Source organism: Drosophila willistoni, chromosome 3R (assembly GCF_018902025.1).
Source record: "Drosophila willistoni isolate 14030-0811.24 chromosome 3R, UCI_dwil_1.1, whole genome shotgun sequence".
NCBI classification, from domain to species: domain Eukaryota; kingdom Metazoa; phylum Arthropoda; class Insecta; order Diptera; family Drosophilidae; genus Drosophila; species Drosophila willistoni.
Genome location: NC_061086.1, coordinates 4,417,459 through 4,437,564, shown reverse-complemented (window position 1 = coordinate 4,437,564; position 20,106 = coordinate 4,417,459). Strand labels below are relative to the sequence as shown.

Genomic DNA, 20,106 nt, shown 5'->3' with positions numbered 1-20,106 from the left:
ACATTTTTTGGCATGTGCTTGAGGAAAAGTGAAAACAATTTGAGAATAGCAGCACGTGCGCATTTTCTGATTTGCATTTCCTTCACAACACACAACTCCTCCAAAGGTGGTGTATGTATTTTTATGTATGTATATCTCTGTGTGTGTGTGTTTTTTTCTTCGTGTATGTGTGAGTGACAGCCATTTGGAAAAGTCAGTCAGCTGTGGCTCTAACTTGCCTGTCCTCTCTCTTTTGTTACTTTCTCTCTCTATATATTTCGGCTTGTAACTTTATAGCACCTCAATGTTTGTTGGCATTTTGGCACACAATAAAAATGGGTTACTTCCTATTATATCCCATCTCTGCCATTTGCTCTCACAAATTGAAAAGAAGCCGTTCGACAACTGTAGGCTAGAGAAAGGCCAAATAACGAAAAAAAATAAAAGAGGAAAAAACTTTTGCTTCTGGTTCTTTGTGGCCACTTAATGTATATTTATACCCATTGCCTAAAGCTATTTGGGTATTCTCAGTTCATTAAAATGCATGTAATAGCTGTCCATAAATCCTAGACAATTTAGCAATTACCAATCTATATACAATTCTAACAAGTTAAAATGAAAAAACCTTAAGCTACAAAGAAATCTATAATATAACAAAATGGATTCTGGCATTTAGGTTTGACACCATCAATTAATTATTAATTTTATATAGTGTCATTTTATTCAATTCAAAACTTAAAAACAAAACCAATTACGAGAAGACATTGATTGCGGCATTTGCGATATAATTTATTACCCCAAACTAATTTGAATGCCGGTCATGAATAAAGTATTGACTAACGGGTATATTGAGGTCGACAAGTTTTATTTTGTTCTATATCTTCCGATGCAGCCGCATGTCTTGGTCATTTATTTTCAGTTAAATGACAGTAAATTAAGTGGCCATCAAAGCCGAAAAGAAAAAAAAAATAACAGAGAAATGAAACTTTTGCCTCATTCGTCTTCTCTTTATTGTTGTATGTATATTGATAATAATGATGGCATATAAAAAATGTGAACATTCCCATTAATTTTTATCTGAGAACGACAGCTGTTTGGAGGCCAAATAAACAAACAAAACTTAAATAAATAAGGTCTTTGGGACAAAACATAACCTTCGTATTTAAGTTCACTAAATTATTGACATGTGAATAAATTTGAATTGTTGCTTGTACTCAGATTCATTTTCATCTGCTTTGTGAAAAGAGCAAATGTAACAACAAAAGGCGGATAATCTTCTGATTCCTTTCCGTCTTACTTGTGACCTCTCCCTTCCGTGCATTCTGTTCTCATTCTTATTTCTCTTCAAATGTCAAATATTTGTCGAGCTGTGATTAATGTTGACTCTGTCCTCGATTTAGGCAGGCAAATTCACCTGTGAATAAGTCGCTGAGATTGAAGAAAAGAAAACGGAAATTTGATTTCTTTCTTGCTTTCTGTTTCTCCCTGTTGTGTTCTGGCTGCCTGGAAAATTGTATTTTCCCTTAAGCAATTAATTAAATTGATTGAACGTTAAACAATTTGTCCTCTGCTTTATACCAAAAAAGAAAAACAAAATGAAGAAAACAAAAAGCAGGAAAAAATGAAGAAAGTAAGTCGTCTCGCCGACTTAGGTATACCATACACCAGTAAAGCAAATATTTCAACTTTATTAAACAAATGCATTTTCACATGCTTCTTCCAAGCATATCTTAGTACTTATTTCGCTCACTCAATCATACGAGCACCCTAGCGCCCCCACCAGCCAACGGCCAATTCCGGCCTTATGAAAAAACGTTTATATGCATTACTCGAATGTTTTTTGTCCGATTTTGAAATTTCAAATTTGGTATTTTGCTAGATATTACTATTAAATTTAAGTGTGCCAAATTTGATTGCATAAGGTAAAAAAATACGGGAGATAATCAAGTTTTTCAAATAACGGGGGCGGAAAAGGGCGTGGCAAAATGTTTACACATACAAAATGTACATACGTGTTTACTAAACAAATATACATACCAAATATGGTGTCTCTAGCTGGAATAGTTTTTGAGATAAAGGCTTTTTTTGAATTGCGGGGGCGGAAAGGGGCGTGGCAAAAATTTGAAATAAACTTGATCACTCTACATACTACACGAGTCTCCATACCAAATTTGGTGGCTCTAGCTCTTTTAGTCTCCGAGATCTAGGTGTTCATACGGACAGACGGACGGACGGACAGACGGACATGGCTAGATCGACTCGGTTGTTGATCTTGATCAAGAATATATATACTTTGTGGGGTCGGAGATGCTTCCTTCTGCCTGTTACATACATTTTGGCGACTTTAATATACCATTTCACCCTATGGGTGTATGGTATAAAAACGCTAAAGCAGCAGGAAAAACTAAAAGGCATCCGCTCTCCGTATTCCCCAATCGAGGCTCAAGTGCACTTAGCCGCCAGACAATCGGCAAACGGGGGGAAAGACGAATACTGGTAAATGCTGCTACCATATTGGCTGGTCACGTAGTGTCAATAGACATCAGAAATGCACTTTGATGCGAATTTGTTGCACTTATCTTAACATTCAGACAAGAGTTAAATTTTGGTTTATTTTTAGGTTTCATTTTGTCACTTTTTTCCCCTTTTAATTGAAATGAACAAAACAATTAAACACGATTAAATATAATGAACTCATAGTCAAACTGAACAATTTATAATAATTGATCAAGTTTGTTTTAATAATTGTCAAATTAAATAGACTGTAAATAAATTTATTATAAATTGAATTTATGACATTAATGAGCAGTAAAGTTGTTATACTAAATAAACTGACAATTAGATTAATTTAAGGGCTGGCATTTAAATTTAAGAAAAATAAGATTAAGTTTAAACTACAAATAAATTACATAATAAAACCAGAGGGCCGGTTAATTTAGCCCGCGTCAAGGCTTGTATACCCTTGCGAGTTTTTTGTTACTCTTTGCTTACCTATAGTTGTCAAAGTGAAAAAACGTTTTATCTAAGAAGTCGTTCCTAAATAGATATGTATATAAAACTGACAAATGCTTATTTTTTAAGCAATCGCGCCAAAAGTAACAAAAATATTCAGAAAAGTCACTGTTTTTAATCGATCGTATGGGTGCTATATGATATAATTAACCGATCTTAATGAAATTTGGCACAGTCGGCGCAGAGTCATAGGTGTAATAAACTTACCAATATTAAATTTCACGACAATAGATAGTGGTTGGATCGGGGTGAATCCGAGATATACAGCCTGTGCGGTATGTACAAGCCTACATGCAAAATTTCAACTCTGTAGCTCTTACGGTCTAGGAGGAGTTGATCCAGACGGACAGACACTGCTCTATGAGCTCGTCTCATCGTGCTGAATTCTGAATTCAGAAATGTTGAAAAGTGATATAAAACTTTATTATAATAATTTTCTGCGCATTGTCCTAGTCGATTTATCTATACGACATATTACATGAAATTTTATATGTAATGAAATCCAACCTGTTACCAGGCATATCAGCTTTCTTCTGACCATTATTCATCGTCATTTGGAAAATATGCTAGCCTTTCTGATTTCCGTGCAAAGGCCAGAAAAAGGAGTCCGAAAAATACGAAAAACTAATGGCCATTATGGGTTATATTTATTTCTCATAATGCAAAAGAAAAACAATACAAAAAATGGCAAATCATTGCCTAATCACATCACCATGTTCCCATTTCAATTCACTTTCATGCCAGCCGGCCAGCTGATTGCTTTCTCTGTCGTTGGAAATTCAATTTTGTAGAAAATTTTAGGAGTGTGTATGGATGTGGGTTGGTGTTAGTGTGTGTGTGTGTGTGTCCGAACCTGCCTACACGTATTCATTTTGTAACATTTTTCAATTTATTTCGTCTGGCAAAATAATGAAGCCCGGACAAAAAAATACAAAATCTTGACTGTCCCAGGTCCAGGATTTCGGTTCTCACAAGGCGCAAACTCAAAGCACAACAAAAACCTCTCAAAAAAACAAAACCAAAAAAAAAAAGGTCAGAAAGGTACAACAAAAATGGAAAAGAAGACTTAAAGCAACCATTTAAGCTACGTGCAACATCTACGTCTGTCTGTCCACCGGCCATCCCGACCCGACCCGCTTCCCTACTGGCCCACATCAATGCCAATAGAAAATCGAATTTTTTTCACGCTCCAAGCTCAATGATGATGATGATGCAAAGGGGGCATGAGCAGGCGGCTCGATTATTGATTGAAGTTTGTTGGGGAAACAAACATACACACAGTAAAAGCCAAGGGGAGGAGAGACTAAGGGTACGGGGGAGTGTAATGCTTTGATTAAACATGATTGAATTGTCTATGGCAATGTGCCTTCTGCTGATTTATCAGTCTGACGAGGCTCGTAAATAAACTCAGCCCAAAACGATTTCGAGTCAAACATGTGCTTATAATTCTAGGGGACAACATGACATGTCAATGAAGTAAAACGTCCAAGCTGTCATCTCTGTACAGCAATTAGAACTTCTCAATATAAAAGCTTAGGCCAAATCAAAGTTACTTCAATTTCTACACAATTTCACTTTAGTCACTTCAAATGGAGCGATTTAAAATTTTTTAATTATGAAGATTATTGTATATAGAAGTGAATGAATGAGATTTTTGATTGTGAAAATGAAAGAAAAATAGCTTAAAAGTGCTTACTAGTATCTGCACTAGTCTCTTTTAAGTCAATTGAAAGTAAAAAACGACACTCAAGAGGAGAAGGAACAAAAATATGTTATTGGCGTATAACAAGGCAAAGACAAGTGGTTTGAATGTAAATTCTATCAAAATCTGTATTGTCCAAACTCTATTGGATCCTTGGCAAGTCATTACTTTAAGAAATGTAAATGTAAATATTTGAAGAAAAGAATTTAAATTTTATTTTTTTTTACTTTTTTTTTTTGCTATGACAACAGAGTATTTCAAAGTTGGCTCTATGACTTAATGCATGCAATTTTAAGAAATGTTTATTCTCTTGAGTGTTGTTGCCTATGGCCAGATTTATTTCAGACCATTTTTTGCTCTCTTTAAAGCTTTGCTCATTGTTTACCCAGGTCTTTTGTTTCTCCCCGGCAAGCTTCTCCCGACACAGTCGCTGCTTGCCTCTTAGTATCCCTCCCCAGCCCCTTTAAGCCTTCTTTAATTGCACATTGTACACAATGCTTAAGCATTTAATTTGTTTCACTTTAACAAACAAGAAGGCAACTAACTCTAGACTGAGTCCTGTTTAGATTTTCATTTGCCAGTCGAGGCAAAAGGTAAAATAGAAACAACAAAATAAATACCATGAAATGGCACAATAACAACGAGGAACGAACAAAGTGAGTTATGGGCTTGGGTCTGGGGTTTTCTATGGTTTTCTATGGTATGAGGTCTGGGTCTCATTTAAGTTGCTTTCTTTTTCTTTCATTCTTTTTTCTCTCTCTTTCCTTCCCACTGTGAATGTAACGATTCCCGCTCTTATCTTACTCTTGCAGATCTCCAGCAATTTTCTGCCATCATTTGAGGCGATTTCATTGGCCATCCAGAGTATTGCCAGCAAGTTGAATTGGACTCAGGTTGACATCTATGTTGGTGGTAAGTTTTTCCTATTATCATTTCTCTTTGCTGGCGTGGTCTGTCGTTGTTCGTTTTTCTATCTCGATTTAATAGCGCGATAATTTTTGTGCAGTCTGTCTCTTGTTTGCATTTCATTTGCATTAAAATTTTCAGGCTTTTATGCGAAAAACCCTTAACGAAAATGTGAAATTGCCAAATTGGTTCATGAACTAAAATCACCTAATAAATAAAATGAAACAAAATAAAAACAAAATACGATAATATCATGAGTCAATAATTTTACATTTGATTGGAAAACGTAATCAATGAAAATGGAAAGAAAAACTGTTAAATTTAATGTATTTTCAAATAGAAAGTTAAATTCCCAACGGAACATGGAGCGTTCTTCTTAAAGGATATTTGCTAGGGTATTTTAGATTGAAGTTATTTCTGCTAAAATTTACGTATGTTAGGGCTAATTATTCATCGCAAACTCGAATGGTCGTATTCTTTATGACAAAACCAACTTAACGGATGAATAATGTTGTAAATTTACTTTAGCAAATTGACCGAAAAGACAAAGACCACACACAAATATGGTTAAATATAAAAGTAAACACATATTCCTATACTGGCCATTAGCCCCCGTCCACTTATCCATGCCAGACTTACGTATATCTATGTATGTAAATCATCATATATCGAAAGTGGTATACACAGTTTTGGCACCCCCATCTTAGTGTATGTGTGTGTGTGTGTGTGTACTCATGAGTGTGTATGCACATAAATGTCAGACAAGGCAACAACTTAACTCATTTTCCATGACCCCAAACCAAGGAACTAACCATGTTATGGCCAGAAGCAGGCAAAGCTGCTTGCACAAATGTTAAATAAACACATTTGGCTAAGTCTTTGGAACCGGAGCTAACTGCTAACCTGGGGCGTGGCTTATTCTAACTTGGCATGGGTAATTCCAAATTATGAGGTTGAGTCTAGTCTAAGTACACGTGTGCGTATACGCAATGCAATTAGTGGTGACATTATTATGATTAACGCTGTGTTCAATGTGTGTGTGTGTGTCAGCAAGTTAGTCTGCGTGTGTGTTTGCTGAGTCTGTTAAAATAGACAACCCAACAGAGCGTAAATGGAGAGAGAGAGAGAAAGAGATAGACCATTAAATTGTGTGCATTTGAAATTTCAAATTAAATTTAATTGGGTGCCAGGTAGCTGATTGTGAGCTAATCAAGTAAATATGTTAGTCATTGTGTTAGTCGATTCTCGAGATCCAGCCAACACTTGATTAATATTAGTCTTGCAGCACAGCCATAACCATAACTAACCGAAAATGAAAAATGTCCAGTCCTACTGCCTGATAAATTGGCCAATCCATTTCCAATCTCTCTAATCACGAGAGAAGTCGCTTGAAATAATTATTTTTAATGGTTATTGAAAAACGGAGCCTTTGGCAATCAATTAAAATACCACAACGCCGAAAAGCAGACACCACCAATTAGGCTTAGTGTCTGTAATAAAACAAAAATGTAATTCTCTTAGCCGAAAAGTCAACGAATTTGTTGTTGCTCTTGTCTATTAGCTGTAAACTAGCTGCTTAAGCTGTCATCAAAACCTCTTCTCTTACTTCTTCTTCTTCTAATAGTTTGTTGACCCGTTCTAAAAGTATGCAAGGGAAACAAAACGAAAAACACACAAAAAGAAAAACGGAGAGAATGAAACAAACAAAAAGTGCAAATTATGTGGCAGCTGAGAATACGAGCAGTCAGAGAAGATATTAGAATAGGAGAAGCAGAAGCCATGGCAATTGGCATATAAAAACAAAGTTGTTAAAATACAAAAATATAAAAAAAAAATGAGAAACTGAAAAAGAAATGGGGGAAAAACAACAACGAAAAATATGTAAATGTGTGGGGACAGGACAACACAGGACAGTACAGGACGCGCTTTTTGTTGAATCAAAAACGCAAATTGAGATGCCAGCTAATAAAATCAGTCAGACAGCAGTTAAAGTTCCATGAAATGTTGCCAAAAACCAGTCACAAAGGCAGCAACAGACAGAGACAGACACACAGACAGACAGAGAGGGAGAGAGAGAAAGAATACACCAAGATACGACAACAACAAAAAAGAAAATGTAACAAAGATGTGAAAGTGAAATAAAACTTCAGATGTAGAGGGGTATATGTCTCTATGTATGTATGTGTGAAAGTATGAGAACCAGCAAGAGGAATGGTCCATAAATTTCAAGAATGAACCGAGAAGAGGAGAGTTTCTAATGTTCTCTAAAATATATTATAATGGCAAAACAAACTACCAAGTTAATTGAAGTTTTGCAAAGAGATTTAAGATGGTTCCCAGAGATTGAAATTGAGATAAATGTTGCTTATAATAATGATGGTAAAAAGTTTACACAAAATTTCTTAAAAATTGTCGGAGCTTTTGAAATTTTTCTTTCTTCATGATATTTGCAAAAGCAAAATAGAGATAAACTTGATAATAACAAAACAAAGTTGTGCTTGATCAAAGAAGTATGCATTTAGAATTAGTTTTTGATGGGTTACTTCTTTTTCCAGTAAATTAATAACTTATTACATTAGAGTAAATAAAACCTTAGAAAGATGAGAACATGCTTTTCACTTCATCCAGAATAGAAACAAAAACATCTCATACATGTGTATTTTTTTAATTAAGCCATCAATATTTGGTTTGCAATTGAATTGTAACTTAAAGTTCTTAAGCTACCCAAAGGAACTCAGGAGACACATACATACATCCATACATATATGTACATGTATATTTAGATACAAATACATATATATATATGTACTGGCCATCTACGTGATCCAGTCAGATTCATACAAAGCACGCACAGCTGTGCAGTTAAGGGTCCAAGAGACGAAACACAGGAAGTAGGACTCGTGCCCCCAGCTCCTTTCTTTCTAGAGCCCATCCCTGATGGCCGCTTAGTTGGGCAAACAGGAGGCCACACGCATTTCCTTTGATTTATGCTCACACACATACACACGCACAGTGAATCTTCTTCTTCTCTCCCCATGCGGCACTCGACTCGCATTTGGGTTTTTTATGAATAATGGCCTCAGCATCTTTGTCTATAAATAGCCCATAAACAGGGCGTAGAGTGGACAACATGGAAGCAAACCCATAGCAAACATAAATCTCAAGTGTTTAACAATTAACATTATGTCACTGGACTAGCGTTATCACCATCATTATCATTATCATATTCAGCTGTGCCTAAGACACAACCTTATTAAAGTGTAAAAAGAACATAGAATCTTAAAAGGCCAAACTCAAAGGCTACCCCAAGCTATTCAATCAACTCCAATCAAATCAATCGACCGATACGGAAAAGTGGAAAAGTTTCTCGCTAAAAGATTATATACACTCACTTATTTTACATAAACCAATTTACAACTTTAATTGCATTTCAATGGAAAATCGAGAAGAAAAGGCAAAACTTTTGCTCTCTAGCTAGCAGCGAACAGGCAACAGTATTGGCCATAGTAAAGTATGCCACAAGTTCGACTTCTACAACCCACACACACCAGACAACCACAATTGAGTTAATTATGTTCAAGTTTTTATAGACCGTCTGTCTCATCAGTGATAAGGCTTGCATACCTATATATAAAATTACCTACACCAGCATATCTTTTTCAGTACAGACTTAATTGTTATTGTCCTCATGTTGACTCCCTCCTTAACTATGCTCGAGACTTAGGACTGTGTAAATGTTTAAAATTTATATATTTTTTTAATTCCCTTAACGTCAAGTTTGATGTGTGTTTAATGAGTGCGTGTCACTGTGCACGTATGTAGCAGCTAGAGAGAGAAAAGAACTTAACATGTTCTTTATTAGAGGGGTTCACCAAGAAGGGGCAAAGTTTTTTGATGAACATTTAATTGCCAATGTGGTCAACTGATATACAAGACTTGGAAAATGTTTCTAAAATCCGGATTTAGTTTTTTTGTTCATTAATGGTATTAAAATTCAGTTTTAGATCAAGGATATAGCAATAAATTAATCATTGTTTTATAAGTTAAGCTTCAAAAGTTAAAAAATTTAGAAAAATTTTTGCTCTAATTCATCCGTTTTTAGGCCTTAAATCAATTTAATTTCATAATATTGACATTTAAAATATTTTCAAATGTGACAAAATTCTAAGAATTATTTTGAGAAAAAAATTAAATCAAATTTCTTACTACTCAGCCTTAAAAATCAGTTACTAGTATAAACTCGGTTAAATTGTCTTAAAGCTTTGAAAGCGTTGTGCCCACTTACACCCACACACGCACACACATAAAGATACACAAACATACACTGGCAAAACGTGGCACTACGGCCTTACTATGCAAATAATCTAACGCATACGCCACGTGTGACATGTGTTGATTGCATTTCACCATGCAAAGCAGTCAGAGAGTGAGAGAGAAAGAGTGAAAACGACAGAGACACGAAGAGACTTTATGGAGTATAGCTTTAACAAATGGGCGTGATGGGCGTGATGGGCGTGGTGGGCGGTACGGAATAGAAAACTCTTCAACGCTCAACGCAATCTGCTGCACAATTTCCTTCCTCACCCAGCCCGATACCTGCCTTGGCACCTGTTCTGCTATGGTCTCTGCATTCTTGGTGGTCTGGCCAATTTATTTACCTACCTGACCATTTATATTTTTGCCTCTGTATATTTTCCCTACCAAAAAAAAGGGGATGGCAAAAACGAGAAAACTATCAGAATTTGTGTTTGCGTTTTTCCAACTAACCCTAATACCTAAAAACTAAAAGCGCAGCACGTAACATTTATTTCGTTTACGCTTGAATTTGATGGAAACGAAACCCCGTAAAAAAAAAGAACCGCAACAAAATAAGAACTATTCAATGCATACTTTCTATTATTTTTTATGCAAGTTTTTTTTATCTCTTAGTCTGTTTGCTAGTAAATAACAGAGCAAAGGCTGACCGAAATCTGTTTTATTTGTGTTTGTTTTTGGTAGGAAAAAATTTCAATTTTTAGTTCTGGACCATATGAATATTTAAATGCATGAAATGAAAAAGCACAAATGCAAATATGAGTAGAGATGGAGAGAAGAAGAGGGTAAAAGAGCACTCATTTGCATGCGTGTGTGTGTGTGTGTGTGTGTGTGTAAGCATATGCTAAGTGCAGACAGTTGGCGTTAAGTATGCGTCTTTTTTTCTTCTAGCTTGTATCAAGAGGCCTTGGCAGACGGCCTTGGCATACGGATAAGTAAATAAGAAGAACACAAAGAAGCAACAAAAATGCATTGAATAAAGAATTAACCAACAACATGCACGAAAGCATTAGACAAAATTTATGATATTATGTAATGAGATAGAAAATTTAAAGTTCATAAGGTATTTTACGAAATAGAATATAATTATAATTATTATTCTAAGCAGCTATTAAAGAAAGATTCGTTATTTTAATAAAAATAAAATTATTATTAAAAGCTGTAGTGACCGGATTTTTCCTCTAAAATATTTAACTTTCAAACGAAGAGTTATTTTTTTTAAATCACCCGCGCTTATATAAAGATAAAATCAGAGAACGGTCACTCTGATAAGATCATGGTCAACTTAATGGCAGGGTCGAGTTTCAGCTTCAAGTACAGTTAACTGATGCATTTGCATGGTCCAATGAAAAGACGCCACGTCGCAACATTTGGGAAAAGACCCGTTAGAAAGCTCTGTTTGCGAATTCCTTTGCCTAAGACGGGTGTTTAAGTTTCGATTTCATTCTATTCTGGTCTGCCGAATCGATAAGATACACAATATATATTGTTCTTGTTAAGAAATTTCAAATCAAATACCACGTGTTTCAAAATAAAATCGTTACCAGGTTATCTAGCCAATACTTGTGAAAGTTCTAGAAATAGTGGTACAGTGTCCACTACAGCCTTTAAGTTCGTCAATTCAAAGCGAGAGTTTGAAGATGATATTACATATTTGAGTGAAGTTTTAATTCTCAGACCCTGTAAACTAAAACTTTGTTTTCACAGTCCCAGGCGGAGCTGAGTCAGCCTTTCTTTAAATCTATAAAATTTGCACATTTGTCATTTGATTGGAATCAATCATTACCCACCGTTCTTTAAGCAACGGACCTGTAGAGGACTACATAAATTTAATTCATTTTCTCTCATTATGAGCTTTTAAACCTTTTTATAGTGTTTAAGTAATCTCTAGTTAAGAATTGTTTGTTCTAATGGAGCGATATGCGTAAGGTAACCCATGGAGTATATTTCATTGTCATTTATATGATTAATCTAAAGCTTCTTTAAAAATCACACCACAGCAAATTCAACGTCATCTTGAGCCCAACGATTACAACGAAAAACTGTGAAGTTTACCAAGGTCTTGAGTAATGAGTTAATCCTTTAACAAAAATAGTTATATAAAAAAAACCATATATATAAATATATAAAATATCCCTATACGGTTTACCATAACACAACCGTTTGCTTCTTTTATATTTAAGATATTAGTACTTTAAGTCACTTTTTTGAAATTTTGCCAAGCTTGTTAGGAAATAATTAAAGAAATCCAAAATTATGTTTGAAACCGAAATAATGATTTGAGTTACTTTAATATGGTCTGTTAAGTATCCTTGCTGAACTGTCATAAGATGTCATAAAAGAAATAAAACTACATTGTTTTGGGACAACCTTTGAATTAGAACAGTTGTCATGGTCGGGTGGGTAAAGAAGTTCTCTAAGTTCTCTCACATTCTTTATTTAGATTCATGTTTGTCTTCTCTCTTTAGGTTGTGGTGAATTGTCATCTTAGCAAAAGTAATAATAGTAACATCACCTTTAATTTTTAGTAGTTAGTTTAGTTTGCATAACGCGCATTAAACTTATTAATGATAGCGAGTGTGAAAAGGGGAGAAAGAAGCGAGAATTAAAAACCAAAACCCATTCTGGTCACTACAAAGCCAGAAATTTTAACTTTTTATAACATTTCTGGTTGTTGGTTAAGACACCCTTTGTTACCCTTTCAATCTGCTCTTATTTCAATTTCTTTGGAATGAATTTGTTGTTACAAAAATACTAGAGCATTTCTAACGAACTGTAACCAGACTTTGGCCAAAAACGAATTTCCATTTTTTTTCTTTGCTTTGAGTTTAACAGCTTTTTGGGCTTTATCCACACATGAAATGGATTTTTTTTCTTCTCTTGCTTTTTATGTCTTGTCGAATTTTCTCCATCTTGGCTTGCAACCGCTTGTTGTTGTTCTTGCTTTTGTTTTTGTTTCTCGGGATTGTGCAGTTGCTAAAACTATGGAAATTGCCTCAAAACGTAACCAAAAACTTTTGCCTTAACAAAAAAATTTAGACCAAAAGGAACTGAAAATCTCTGCGCAACAGCAAACGCAGTAACAGGATGTGCCCTGTCCTCGTAGATGCTGCTGCTGCTGCGTAATTGCACAATTTTGCACTTGAGCAAACATGAGCTTGCCAATATATGAATTTCGAGCTTGGGGAGTAAAAGGATACCGAAGAGCAGGAGGCTACGTAGGCAACACTTACTGACTGGAAGCACCCTGCAAACGGTGATGGAGATGGAGATGGGCACCTGGTTAGGCAAGTGCCGGCTGCAAGTTGCCCGGCAACATCCAACGAACTACATAACACGCCCACAACAGTTGCTGGCAACTTTTCATTTCGCCTCACTATATATATTTCTTCTTCTCTCTTTCTTTCGTTTTACTAACTATCTCTCCATCTGTCCTTGTGTCCTAGTTGTCTCTGTCTCCCTCGCTCTGAGTTAATTAGCGTGTTGTCAGCTGCATTGCTAATTGAGTTTTCCTAGAAAGTGAATACAACTCGCATCACATCAGACAAACAGGAATTTGATGGAAAACATTGAGTGTTAAATGAAATTTATGATATCCTCTAGAGATAGCCCAAAATAGAACATACTTTCAGGCTGAGTTTGGTTGGTAATTGAAAAATTATGAAATGTGATGCGAACGATGGTTAACTTGACAATTTATTTTAGGCATATAAAACACTTAAATCATGTAAAATTTTAGTTTGAACCTTAAAATCAACATGCTAGCGTAGCGAACAGAGATCACACCCAAGTAAGAGGCATTTCGTGTTTCGAATATTATTCATAGCCTTTTTGTAGTGATAACGTACATTTTTATACCCTTGCAAAAAGGGTATATTAATTTTGGTCAGAAGTGTGCAACGCATAGAAGGAAGCATTTCCGACCATATAAAGTATATATATTATTGATCAGCACGACGAGACGAGTTCAAGTAGCCATGTCCGTCCGTCCGTCTGTCCGTCCGTCTGGATCAACGCAAACTCCTCCTAGACCGTTGGAGCTACAGAGCTGAAATTTTGCATGTAGGCTTGTATATACTGCAGGCGTTGTATATCTCGGATTCAGCCGGATCGGATCACTATATCATATAGCTCCCATACAAATGGCAAAGTCACGAACAGTGACTTTTCTTAATAACTTCGTTATTTTCTGACCTATTGTCATGAAATTCAATATTGGTATATGAATTACACATATAAACGATTGTGCCAAATTTGATCAAGATCGGGTGACTATATCATATAGCTCCCATAGGAACGATCTTTCATAAACAGTGACTTTGGTCAATAACTTCGTTACTTTTGACGCGATTGCTTTTAAATTAAACATTTGTTAGTTTAATATATCTGTTAATGACTGTGCCAAATTTGATAAGGATCGGGTAACTATATCATATAGCTCCCATAGAAACGATCGGTGGAAAACAGTGACTTTGATCAATATCTTAGTTTTTTCCTATGCTAAGATTGTAGGCCGTTCTTTCGGACACATTAGCCGTTTTAGCTTAAACGTTTTTTCACTTTGATGGCTATAGGTAAGGAAAGAGTTACCATAAAAGTTGCAAGGGAATACAAACTTTGACGCGGTCGAAGTTAGCCCCGGCCCTCTGGTTTTTATAAAAGTGTCCTTTCTATTATATTATTATCCCATTTTGGATAGGGCTGAAAAATTTTAAAACCTAAAAGTTAAACGCGACTTCAATTCCTAATATTCATATAAGGAATTCAAATCTGTGATCAAAAAAACTTACCTATTTTAGTTTGGACCTATCAAATATCAAAATCAAAATAGTTTTGAAGGTCATTTTTCTCTTCTATGTTGGTTGCTGTAATTTATAAAATTCTAAGAATTTCAATAATATGCGAATATTTTGCACTAGTTGCAAATAAATAATACTTACTTTTGAACTTGTATAATATTATTTTGATATTGTATAATATTATTAATTAGACCTATCGTCTCAAATTAAGATTTTTCGAAGCTTCACATAGACCATAAAAAATAAAGGTGAGTCCCAAGCAGTAACTAACTAACTCATTTTTATTCAAATATAGTCAAGTCAAAATACAGAATATTTTAAAACATACAAATTCTACTGTTCGAAAAGCCAAACAATATGCCCAGAAATAGAACTTGAAAATTTGTAAGATATATTAAGGAGAATGAGACAATTATAAACAGGGATTGAACCTTTGTCTCTTTTTTTATACTTATAATATTAGTACATTACATTTTAAAATTTTAAGCTTATACGTCATCATCTCTCATTATTATTCACTATAGACATATTTTTGTAATTTCTTTAAATTTTCATCACTCTTTCAATTTCAACAGCCAGATCTAATATTATGCTGACTTAGATAATCATAACACTAATTGAAAGAGGAAAGACTTTCAGCTCTCAATTAATATATGCATTCATCTTGCTTAAGGAGGTGGGGGGATCGAGAAGGGAAACTCATTTTGCTCAGAGTTGGAAACTTTTTAAAAACAAACATATTACGCCTTTTTTGTGTGCACATTTAATATTTGCTTTGACTTGGAATAATTAAATTTTCTCTTTCACAAAACTCACCCACACACACACACACCCAAACTCATGCACAAAGATACATTCTATCTGAGACTGTGATGCTAAACGATGCCGACAATTGCATTAAACGCCTTTGACAATGCGGCGTATGTGTAATATCTCATTAGCTTTCACATTTTTGCTTTCTCATTGGCCAATTAAATTACGCTCATAAAATGCCTCAATGAGCTCTGACATGTGCGGACAGGAGGTGTGGGAACGCGGCAGATGAGGGCACTGGGTGTGGCAGAGGCCACAGTCCCCAGTCCCTCCAAATCCCACTATATGGAGGTCTCCATTCTTTTTGGCGGTGTTCATAAATTATGGAAAGAGCTCTCTGGGTTGTTGCCCATTTTCGAATAATCTGCACATTGAGCATGACAATGCAGCAAAATCCATGTGTACAATTGAGTGTGTGCGTGCGCTTGAGTGCGTGTTTGTATGTGTGTGTGAGGCTATTGTAGTTTATGGTTTTTGCATTTGGATTTTATGACCTCTGGATATGAAGTTTTATGACACTATTGGGTAATATTTGCATAAAGGTGTTAAGAGCTTAATTTTGTTTAAACACATGACAAGTAGTTCATATCATCGTAATATAAACTTTATAGTCAGGCCTCAGAAAAGTTTTCAAGTCCAATGAACTTGACCGGAAATGGTTTTCATATTTTACTTAATGGTTTCATTATATTTTATTGGGAACTATAAAACTGAAAGCAAGAGAGATATCGGCACGAATAATTAATTTTGCGAATTAAGCAATTAGAAGCTAAGTTGATTAGCTCATCAAACCAACTCAACAGGAGATTTCCCCATTAGAAATGAAGAAACTGTGCTCCGATTCTCTTTTCAATTATATTTCAATTTTGAAGTGGTGAATGTCTCTGACGTTTACTTATTGTTAGTTTTAAAACAAAATTGAACTTAGAAAACACATTAAGAGAGAAGATCAATACATGCTTTTTCAGTATTAAAATTTCCACTACATATTCTAAAATACAATGCAGAATTCCGGTCGGGGGGACGAACACTTTCGCTTCATTCAGCAAACAGATCGCAAGAGTTTGCATACCCAAATTGGATTACTTGTCAAGAAGGCCCAAGATGTGGCTGCTCAGGAGCTAAGCGAACGGAGTATTCGTCTGAAGAATCTTCTCGAGTCCGAGGACAAGAGCTTTGAAAAGGAATTCGCGCACAAGGTCAAGACCCGCATCGACGAGGATATCAATGAGCGTAAACAGCAGTTGCATGCAATTAGGGAACAAGATGATATCATCAAAAAGAAAATACTGGAAGAGAAACGCATTCAGCAAGTAATGCTGAATTGCTATGAGATTAGAGAGGCGCAGAGAATGAAGAATTTGAAGGAGACGAAAATCTGTCAGGCAGAGCAAATCGAGGAGAATCGGCGGAAGAAGTATCGTGAATGCCAGGTGGAGCACTTTTGGCTCGAATTGGATCGCAGACGCTGGGCCCAGTTCGAGTGTGAGGAGGAGTACGAGAAGGGGAGACGTGACCAAATGAAGGAACAGTTGACGCAAGTCCTAGACGTTCAAGTTGGGGAGCTGGAGACAAAACGCGAGGAAGAGCGCCAAGAGAAACGGCGGGAGGCCGAGAAATTGGATAAGATTTTGGAAGAGATACGGCAAGAGAAATTCGTCCAAGAGAATTCAGCTAAAAATCAAGATAAATCGCAATATCGTGAGGAACTGCTCAAGGAGATTAAACGGAAGCAATGCGCCAAGTTGGCTGAACTGGAAGCCGAAAAGAACGAGCATATTGCCTTCTGCCGAGAGACCCAGCGACTCGAAGAGGAGGCACGCAGTCGCATTGCCCAGTCCAAGAAGGATTTGAATCGTGCCACCCATGAGTATCTTAGCTATGTGCAACGTATGCGTCGGCTTGAGCTTGGCATTGAGAAGATGATGGACGATCGCACTGCAGACTTGTATCACGTGGACATTTGCACCAAGAGCAACATAGCCGAAATGACTCGCCTCAAGCGGGAGGAGGCTTCTCGCTGTCATGACTTTCTGAGGCAACAAATCTGCGAGGAGGCAGAACGTCGCCTTCGCCTTGAAGCCGAAGTAAGGGAGAATAAAATGCCCGAGAATCGTTTCGTTCATCTGCCAGTATCACGGGAAAAGATCCTTGATCAAAGGAGAAAGAATCGTGCTGATCTTGATGCCCAAATAATTGAAATGAAACGAGTTCAAGAAGAGGAGACAAAACGATACAACGATAGACTACTAAAAGCCCTCGATGATCCAATGATGTGCCAACAACTTGCCACAGAATTTATGATCAATGGCACTGACTACTTGAAGCCTCATCCCAATTGGAAGATCTATGCTTGCTCGACCAATAAACATGTGCTCAAGCCATCTTCCATGGAGAATGATCCCGTCAAGACAGAAGGTGCTGGAGCCCACGAACGCAAATGTCAAATAGGAGATATCCCACCGGAGAGGCCACCACAAAAGAATCAGACAAATGTATTCAAGAGCTGTAATTGTAAAATGTATTGATGACACAAATTTAAGATCTTGTTGGGAGAGACCTTATAGCTACTTTAATTAATTCTGTTTTGCCTTGAATAAATTGATTTCGACCATGAACACTTTTCTATTAGTTTATGTTTCTGACCGAAATCGAATATTTTAAAAGTGGTACTCATTCCATATTTTCAAATCAATCTATCCAATGCTTGAATTAGTGCTGCAAAATAGTTAAAATCTGTTAAAAATTGTAACTATCTGCATGAATGTCAAAAAAATGACATTGAGTTGAGTAAGTATGAGTGCGAAACGGAATAAGTATGAGTGAGTGGATAGGCTTGCTTTATACTCGGCCGCACAATGTTAAAACAGAGAGTATAAGTGAGTATAAGTGATTATGTTTCGAATGTATCCGAATGACAGGTGCCGACACAGCATTATATGCAATATTTAACTACAGCAATAACAAAAACGAAAACAAAAACGAAAACAAAAACGAAAACAAAAACGAAAACAAAAACAATAAAATACGCTTTAAATTACATACTTTCTCACTTTGGATAGTTTTTCCTCCTTCCATTTTTGCGACTGCTGTGTTTCAACTAGAGAGCTGCATGAATGGGAGAAAAGTCAAAGTCAAATGAATCCATTCGAATTGAATTCAAATAAATGAGTGACAACTACACAATGAAATGAATGAGTGTGAGTTTGTACTTGTCATATCTCTAAAAATACGTAACTCTGTTTAATGAAAGGCAATGAATTGAGTGTCAAAACATCGAATTGTACTAAGGCACTCGAATCATTAGAATTATTCGAATTGACTCATTTTAATTGGGATGTTTAAAAGCAACAAAAACTAATTATTTTATCAAAAATGTATGGAAAATAATGGCGAAATGGGGGCTATTAAAATTAAAATATGCTATACACCAAAAACTTAAGGACACAGTTTTGGATTTGACAATTTGGTAAATTTTGTAAAATCTATTTTTTCTAAATTAGATTCCTAGTTGCCACGAACCGTGAAAACATAAATAAGGCTATCGAATGTATTATAAAAAAAAATCATATTCTTTAATCCATCATATACACAATGAATCTACTTTTTAATATACTTCACTATTTGGAAAAAAAATTCTTCTCTATCTCTGTAGGGGGTTTGAACCCGATAACAACAGTATCGGCTCAGTAGGTCCCCACTGAGCCATTAACCACTCTAGTTCACATATAGTTTAAAAATATACATCTAGTAATCACATCTAGTAATCACATATCTAGTAATCACATATATGTAGTTTAAAAATATACAATACAAATAAATACTAAATACTAAAATCAGAATTTGAATTCGAATGCATTCGAATCATAGCAACTCATTGACTCACTTTCTCACTCATTCAATTCGTTTTGTTTCGTTTGAATGTTGTGCGACTGATTTTTACGTCGCACACTCATTTAGTTGAAGTCGATTATCAAAATCATTCAATTCATTTATTTGGTTTTGAATGTTGTTAACTCGAATTGATTTTTCTATCATTCATGCAGCTCTCTAGTTTCAACGATGCAAAGAAAATAAATACACAAAACATGTACCCTGATACTTGAATAACTCGAATGTTTTTAGATGTGTCAAATTTGTCACTCCGTTTTACTGAGTACTCAGTCAGTACTCAGTGTCATTCAATTTGCTTTGTATGAGTACCAAAATATACTAATACTCATACACACTCACTCATTGTGCGTCTGTCACTCACTCTATTCAATTTTATCCGAGCATACTCTATTTTACTTATTAAGTGAATGAAGTCATGCAGCTGTCTAATTCTTACCAATCAATCTATATAACCAGAGGGCCGGGGATAACCTCAAAGTTTGTATACCCTTGCAACTGTTTTGTTAAAACTTTCCTTACCCATAGCGATCAAAGTGGAAAAACGGTTTATCCAAAAAAGCTAATGTTTGCGAAAGAACGGCCTACAATCTTAGCATAGGTAATAACTGAGATATTGATCAAAGTCACTGTTTTCCACCGATCGTTCCTATGGGAGCTATATGATATACTCACCCGATCTTGATCAAA

General features: G+C 35.7%; 2 protein-coding genes across 2 annotated transcripts in view; both read left to right on the top strand.

The window, feature by feature from the left end:
• Window positions 1-20,106, top strand: part of LOC6650233 — a 71,121-nt gene that overhangs the window by 40,016 nt on the left and 10,999 nt on the right. The window contains exon 4 of the mRNA XM_002072817.4: window positions 5,506-5,605. Within this exon, the coding sequence (XP_002072853.2) occupies window positions 5,506-5,605 (100 nt within the window). The remainder of the gene's footprint in view (window positions 1-5,505; window positions 5,606-20,106) is intronic.
• On the top strand, window positions 16,420-18,143 carry LOC26529634 (golgin subfamily A member 6-like protein 22). Its single transcript, XM_015176986.3, has one exon. It carries the CDS (start codon window positions 16,527-16,529, stop codon window positions 18,051-18,053), a length of 1,527 nt encoding a protein of 508 aa, XP_015032472.1. The 5' UTR covers window positions 16,420-16,526; the 3' UTR covers window positions 18,054-18,143.

Coding starts and splice junctions, on each gene's coding strand:
- LOC26529634 (XM_015176986.3), top strand. CDS start 16,527: ATGCAGAATTCCGGTCGGGGGGACGAACACTTTCGCTTCATTCAGCAA.